Genomic DNA, 8596 nt, shown 5'->3' on the forward strand with positions numbered 1-8596 from the left:
GTTTATACGTTCGAATACACAAAAATGCGACTAACTGAATAAAGTAAAAAATTCCACGCACGATAATATACGATTGACACATGTACCGATCAGCAATTGACCTTAACAGTGTCGTAATGTTGCACGGTCAGCGATGCTATATGTTTTGACATGCGTTGGTATTTCGACAATCTACAGGGATCAGGAAGTGTGTTCGAACTCCTTTAAAAGTCAGTTCAGTCTGGAGAATCGTCAGTTGAACGCAAAGTTTCAATATCGCAAGATGAAAGCTTCATTCGCTCTTCTACTGCTAGGTGTGGTTATGGCGCAGGCCATACCAGCGTCAAGAATAGAAAAGAAGTCGCTTTCTGACGTGGACCAGGAAGAAATAAACCTGGAAGAAGTTGGCGACGACATGGACAGGGAGAAGAAGGCCATCCTCTGCCTAGACATCCGTACTGGCGAACAAGGACCCAGCGATCAGCAGTCTCAATCGGCACCTCAAGTTCAAACCTTCAACTTCCAATCGGCTCCGCAGCCAATGCAGGCTATGAGCGTGATCCCAGGACCTCAACTAATTTCGCAGCAGTCCTACGTGATTCCTCAGCAGGTGGTTCCACCTGTAAACACCTTGCAGATCGTCCAGCAACCCCAGCCTTGCGCCCCGCAAGCCACCGTGAAAATCATCGACAGCAAGCCCCAAGAAGAACCAGAACCACCTAAAGTTCAAGAACGAATTGAAATTCCAAAGGTTGATGTTACCGCCCAACCACCCGTACCTCGAGAACCATTGTCTGACTACGTCGAGCCACCCTGCAACGACGAGATGGTCGTTGTCCGGCCGAAGCCTTTGGTCGTGATGTCTGAACCAACAATGGTCAAGATCCATCATTGCCCTCATCATTCTCAACAAGGTCCGTCGTCTCATGCCTCTCAGTGCACCTGCAAGCAACAGGCAATGACTGCTGTGAGGGCTGACCATATGCTACCCAGTCACCTGCACTTCATGGCGATGAGGTCCAACCCGATGGGAAATTTCTACCAGACACAGATCGCTGACATGCAGTAGGAGGAAACAGGTATGTCTAACCGATTTGGATTATGGTAGTTGAGAAACTCGTTACAATGATTTCGAAATGCATCAGCTAATAGTAATTTTCTTCTTTAACAGATGCAATCCATGGAATCTGAAGTCTCCTACAGAGATACTGTTGAAGTGACATACTGAATATTGTTATGGAACCATATTCTACTGTATACATTTGTGTACAGTCTTCTTTAAATAAAAAGTAATAGAATACGATAATGAAATTTCGTAATATTATTTAACCATTTTTCTAATTTAAACCCTACTCCTAATATCTCTGCTCGGTCTACCTTAAACTCTTGTGAAATTCAATTCATCAAATTGTGAGAATGCAACGTGCCTTGAATTTTTTTTCTACAGATAACCTATTACGACTTAATGATACTTTCCTTAATAATTTTTTACAAAACCTTATAATTTCAACCTATAATAAGTGCGATTTCAGTTCTTTCACCCACCTTTTCGAATTTTGGACACCCATCGTTTAATCTTTCATCGACTCGCTGAAATACCGATTTCCAGGGTGGGTTGTTTAAAACGTCCACCGGATAGGAATCAACCGAATAATTTAAAAGTCCATGGAGATCCGAAGGTTAGATTGCAGCACCAGTGTATTTGCTGTCAGACTACATCAACCTATCAGATAACCCATTCCTTCATGTTCTGTACGCCGAATGCTCATCGAGACAGTCTTTTGTTTCTTTATTATAAAAACCATAGTTAAAATTAGAATTTAACATGAACTGTTAGTTTAGTTAGTTAGATTTTCAATCTGTCCAACTCTTGCGTGTGCGCCAAGTCTGTACATTTTTTCCTGTGACATGAGCATCTACCGAAGCTATGACGACGAAGAAGAATTCTAAATGAAAAACAGGACACGCATAATGTCGTACACGGTTGGTTTCGTTCGATTTCCTTCGTTTAGCGCGTAAAGCTTCTCGTTTCTCTCTAAGAGCTAACGGTTTATTATTTTTAATGGAAAGGAAAGAGGTATCAGCAACGATTTACATGTTCATTTCCATTCTCACTGATCCAGTTGTAATTGCAATGTGAAGTAAACCGAACAAGGAGGTATTGGTTCTTTATAAATAAATGGTTTCCTTCGCAAAAGCACAGAATTAATTTCTACACATAGTAGAGTATACGAAATGAAAATAATTGCAATACCGCTTCGTTCCCTAAATACGGAATATATTACATAAATAAATATTATTGTGTTTTGAATGAAATATTAATATTAATATTCTCCAGGTATGTTATTGCTTATAACACAAACTGTTGTTATTGTAGAATCATATTGAAAACAGTATAAATTTTGTGGCGATGCACTTCCTGACGTCCTCATTGCACGAATCCTCCCATTTCGTTGTTTCCTAGTGTTGGATCCCTTCGCTTATCCTCTCGCGTTTCCTCTGTGTAAGCCAGTAAAATCAATCTCGGCTGAAATCTAAAAACAAACATTCCTGATCAACGCGAAACAACGAACCTCTCACCCTCTATCTACTTCGAGCCATTGATTCGTTCTCATTCGAACAGAAAATCCGTCGAGCTCCTTTCGTTCCAATAACAAATCGTCGCTCTCGTCGAACAAAACCCCCTCCGACCCTTTCAGGGTTCTCCACCCCGGCGCCGGCGTTTCCATCATGGCGGCGACGAATACAAACACTTTTGGAGAGAATCATACAGAATGAGATTCCAGGGCGAGAGGCGACCCTTTTCGAGGGAGAGTTGCTTGGAAAATAAACGGATCTCAGCGACACCTCGTTGAAAATAGAAGCCAAACACCCAGGAGGATATCCGGTTTACCTTTTGTTCCAGCGCCCGCTTGTTTCTCGGCACCTTGTCGAGTCAGGGTTGCCATGCGCGCGGAAACTACCTTGTGCATGCTTTCACTGAAATTATACGAGAAATAATTTTGTCAAGATTCCACTCACGCATAGGTCATGCGTTTATCCTTGATGATAATATTCTTTAATTAATTTACCTTTACGTATTTACTTAAATTTCCCAAATAACAAGTACTTATTTCTCAATATATCAATAATAAATAATTTTCCATTTACATACAAGCTCTGTGGTGTTGGATTGGTATTTTCACTAGCGAGAAGCAGTCCTGGGATGAACACCATTTTGCTCAAAGCGCAGCGAACTTCAGAATACAAATTTCCTTTTATAATCTCTTACCCGACGGCCTGGTGACCTGTCTAACACATTGTTCCTGTTTCACCCGTCCCAGGACTTCCCATTTCCTCAGAGGCGACACAGGAAGAGGGAGGAATGCAGCGGGTCGCGAGGATTCGCCTCTGAGCGTTGCCTGTGAAATGAATTGGCCATTGGCGTTCCGTCCACACCAGCAGTCTATTCGCTTTTAGTGCTCGCCGACTCGCCAAACTGGCAATGTCGATTTTCTGTGTAAGCGTTACACTTTGCCCTCTGCTTACCTTTCCCAATCATTCCTATTTTTCTTCTCTCGACGCTGGACCATAACCTTCTCTCCCTTTCGATATTATTGGAAACATTACTGTGAAGGGAATTCAAGACATCGCTCATATGGCATAATTTAAATTCATTTCGCTAATTAATTCTTTCAGGCAATAACAAGTCTGTTCCAGCTTGTGGTACTAGTGGCGTTGACTGGAGTCTTAGTCTCTGTCGCAGCTGTTTCGCGATTGATGGAAGTGACCATCAGCTTGATACATCCTATGACCATTTTCTTGCTACGCCAGTCCGGGAAATTGATCATTGTGAGTGCATGAATGAAGGTTTTGCAAATTTTCGAAGGGTATATTTCATGTACCGTATATCATATATTTCGTTTGAATAATCAAACTATTAAACATGATCCAACATGCATGAGTAAGAGGCAGGGCCAGGAAGCCCATGGCCAGTTAATGTTGAATACCTGGTTGTCCGCAGTGGTTGGTAAATCGGACTGCAAGACTAACGTCACGTGTGTTTAATCGGATGTGCACAATGGAGTGTCGAAAAACGCCGGTGGAGATTGGTCGAACAGCGCCAGAAATCCCCTATGCTAGGAGCGTGATTCCTGGCATGGTTAAAGAGACTAATCCGTTGGCTAATGACGGAGAAATTATGGAAGTGGAGCCAATCGAACCTTCCTCTCCCGTCGAGGTTGAGCAGGAAAATAATGGCGAGGCTGAACAGGAAAATGGCAGAGAGGTTGTCGAGGCGGTGCAAATTAATTCTATGTAAATTATGAGTCAACCTTAAAACACATGTACCGTATTAAAAATGGTTTTCAGGTCTGAATCAATACTAATCTTTTCAAACTTTGCACATTTGTTTATGTATAGTTTTTCTTTAGATTAAATCAAATTTTGCTGTTTACACCTTCTTCGATACCTCAAATCGTTTCAAGGAAATTCTAGTAGGGGTAGACTTTACGCAGGGCTATAAAAATTGATATCGCAAGTGGAAACCTGAGTGGACGTTGTCGATACGTTGTCAACTCGAATATGTCGATATTCAGATTATCGAGAGATCGTCGTCACTCTGTACCAATAAAAATTGAATGTACGTCTCGGAGACCCTAAGAATTTCCTTCCTGTCGTTCAAAGGAAACCGAGTGACACGCTTTTAGAGTCTTCTTTCAGTGGACGGTTGGATCTGTAAAAGGTTTTCCTACGGGCAAAATTCATTTCTCCGTTTGGCCACGGTTTGGCCACATATATATATATATATATATACCTAATCCAGGTCGTGAATTAGGTCTATATATAGTAATATTATATAGGTCTATATTAGTAATATTCGATGAAAAGGTGGCAAGTTTCAACCAGAGTTTTCATTTTTTGACCTAATTCACATTGAGGTTGGATTACATAAGAACATCTAAGACAACGCATGTGCATTAATTAACTGCTTGCGTCAGCAGTTTCATACTCGAATTACTCGACGATCGTTAAGGATACCAAGATTCGGGTTATCACGTTAGTTTTCACGCAACTTAATTATTTCACCTTTGCTAGGTAATTAGAATAGTTAAGATTAATAATAATAATGATAATGATAATAATATTTATTAATTAATAATTATTCCTAGCTAAGGTGAAAGTGGATTGAAAACTTTGTTATAAAATTATATAATATTATCAAATCTATTTAACATGTTATTTTGCTAGCCTATTTTGAAAAATATGACAAGAAAAAATTTTGATTTTTCCCTTCAGTGTCGCGTCGTTATAACAACGAGACTACATAAATATTTACAACACTTTCGTTTATTTGTATTTTGACAGTAATATCTATTTTGTGAAAATGAGATTCTTCCTAAATATTTCGGAAATATTTCCTTTAGCCCAGCGCTTGGTAATATATTGTGTAATTGGACTAAAGTGGAGCTATGTCTCACGGCAGAAGACAAACATTTCCGTGTTGGGAAAATAATATTTTGCAGAATGCAGCGGAAAGGCTTTTTCGTGTCTGTTATGAAGTTGGCGCCGCGGTTCTCAACTATTTTTTCATTTCAGTTATCTCGAAACTCGACGTCACACAGCACCACAAACTTACCAGGGAGAAAAAAAATCGTACATTTTCGAAACCAAAATACGAGTTTTACAGTGACCGAGGTAAAAATCACTTTGAATGTACATTTAGTTTATAATTAAACATTTATGATTCGAGCAATTCGTGTGGGAAATAAAGTTTTTTTTTTTTTCTGGACAGGGAAATTCGTTTCCAATTTTAACAATACATGATATCGATACTCGGATATATTTGATTTCACGGATGAAAAATATGGAACGGTGGTAATTGGAATAGTGGTTACTTATTGAAACATTTATTGTTAGCAAAATGTGCAGGGAAGAATGAAGCGAAGTGGAAAATAAAAATTTCCCGTTCGGTGGTGCTAAAAATTCTGGATTAAACATCTGTTCACGAAGGATTAATAAACAATGGACGTAAGTAAGAAATTTGATTATTTATTTGAAGTAAATATTCCAGAATAGAATTATAATAATCTAAAAAAAGTCATACTAAATACTTTAAGAAGTTTATTATCGCTTAAAGGAGTCTTACTTTCCTAATTCCTTTGTTTATGAATTTTTCATGGATTCGTGGACGCAGCTGGAGATCATTCTGACAGATTTGTGCAGGAAATTCCCGTGTTTGCAATATATTTTGCGACCCCAGTATGCGCCATACTTGAATACAGCTGGTACGATATTATTGGGCTGGCTAATCGTGTCCTGGATATCTTACGTATGTAAATTGAAAATATATATTCTACAAATGCTAGTAATTATCCATTTTATTTTCAATAATTAAACAATTTTAATTTGAATATTACTTTCTGTGCATTAAATGTCTGTGACTTTGGGGATAATCTCGATATAAATTCAATTAATCTGTAAAATGTATATATTTCAATTTCTTAGTAATTCTGAATATTAAATGGAGTTAAGAGATTTTACAATGATTCAATTTCATTATTACACAATCATGTTAACAACGAAATTATGGTTTTTCAAAGTTCACATTTTATTGTCGCGACTGCTCATTCGTAATTTGCCACGAGCGAGGTAGCGAACAGTCCAATTAAATATTTCCAGCTAATTAAATAGAACCGAGCGTCGAATAATTGTCCTCGTTATTAATTTATTCTACGAGCCTGGAAAATTTTTATCGAATGCCAGGGCGGATGGTTGCCCCAGGTAACTTGTAAAACGCATTATTCGCTTCACTTCCTGGCAAACGTTCAGACATTTTATATTGCTTCCCCGTGCAGGGTGTTTATTATAGCGTGCGACGTTTCTCCGAAATCAGTTGCTGATTTAACGAGAAGCTAAATAGTTTAGTATTTTCTCAAATAAAACTAAAAAATCACAATCGATTATTCCTTAGGTGTTCTGGTCATTGCTGGCACCATTAACAATCGCTGTCATGGCTGTTGTTCTTCTTTGTCCAACAACAACAAGATGGTGTCTTAAACAAACTATTCCCAGTCTAGAAGTACCATTCAATGACTTTCTAGAAAAGTGCCATGCTGTTTTGTCACAAACACGCTACACATAAGTGCTTGTTACCTGGTTGAAATATATTCATTTGACAGTAAACGACAATTTTGTTTATAATGTTGACATGCTGGTAGTTGACTTGTGTCACACTTGTTTCATTCACACTGTGTACTCAAATGTTTCATCAGGGATAACTTGAAGCCAAGGAATTTTCTCAAGTGACGACACCGAATTCTTATCATTTAATTATATCAGAGTTTAAGGTACTAATTGAACTTAACGCGTTCTACCAGACAAGCTTGTAAAGCGTTGCACGTAATCTAGCCTTGACGTCTCTCTGAAGCGAGAGTTATAACTTTGCAAACAACCGTTCACACAGCGTGCCACAAATTCACTTACAGAATGAGAGCTTCTGTCGTGGCTGTAAATACTTTGGATTGTAGTTGTAACAAACGGATACACATCCTATTTAATCTCTCCTCTAGGGCGTATTTTCCTTCTTCGACAACTTCAACGGAACACCATCGTTGGGAACACGCATGCAGCCTTGTAAATTGTTAATAACAGGTTGTCCGTTACCAAGTAACGAGAGTCAAATACTCCGTCCTACGTTTTCGTTTAATCTTTCACGTTAATTTATGCTAAATAATTGAAGGTCTTTTTAATGTGGAATTAACTTGTTTTAACATGTCCTTTTTTGGAATTAGGAGATTGAGCACGACAGCGATGACAAAAACAACGATAACCACATAATGGCATAACTACACAGTAATTTAGTGTGATAACGAAAGAACTGTATAACGATGCAACGACAACAGCAATAATAACGTCAGTGACGACATGGGTAACGGCAGTGACAATGATGTGCTTTGAAAAATCCTGTTGTTCATTCGAAAGCCATTAAGCGGGACACAATTTACATGTTGATTTCCAGAGCTGACAATTGAACGAGAGAATCTGTGTTGTTCTGGACCACGCGATTCGCTAGGCTCGTTGGTCATCGTGCGTCCATTGCGCCTCAGAGGACTAGAAATTAATTTCTAATTAACGTTGATTGAACGCACGATAACACGGGTAGGTACAGATGTTACTAGTCATTCGCCATTTTCCGCTCATGGTCCATTTTTCGATATAGGAGCAACATCATTACTTTGGAAAAATCTATTCTTATTTTATTAATATAATCGGCAACCTGAAAAACCCCTGTACACCAATTTCATCTAAATTCAGTCATTTTTCGCATTTTGTGTCGTTATGTTGTATCCGCCATTTGGAATTTCTAAATTCTGAGTTCAGATTTGGAATCAGCGATCCCGAAAACCCCTGTATATCGAATTTCATCCAAATCGAATCAATTTTCGTATTTTGGTCTGCCATATTGGATCCGCCATTTTGAATATCTAAAGTTTGAGTTTAGATTTGGAATAAGCGACTTCGAAAACCCCCTGTACCAAGTTTTATCCAAATCGAATCACTTTTCGCATTTTGGTCTTCTATACTGGAGCCGCCATTTTGAATTTCTAAATTTTGAGTTCATATTTGGAATCAGCGA

The 8596-nt window shown here is 38.7% G+C and overlaps 1 protein-coding gene across 1 annotated transcript; it reads left to right on the plus strand.

The window, feature by feature from the left end:
- The first annotated feature begins 133 nt into the window (after positions 1–133).
- LOC128878481 (uncharacterized) lies at positions 134–1290 on the plus strand. The gene is made up of 2 exons (XM_054126713.1): positions 134–1058; positions 1151–1290. The coding sequence occupies exon 1, from the start codon at positions 134–136 to the stop codon at positions 1046–1048; it is 915 nt and encodes a 304-aa protein (XP_053982688.1). The 3' UTR covers positions 1049–1058; positions 1151–1290.
- The last annotated feature ends 7306 nt before the right edge of the window (positions 1291–8596 follow it).

Source organism: Hylaeus volcanicus, chromosome 6 (assembly GCF_026283585.1).
Source record: "Hylaeus volcanicus isolate JK05 chromosome 6, UHH_iyHylVolc1.0_haploid, whole genome shotgun sequence".
Taxonomy (NCBI): Eukaryota; Metazoa; Arthropoda; class Insecta; order Hymenoptera; family Colletidae; genus Hylaeus; species Hylaeus volcanicus.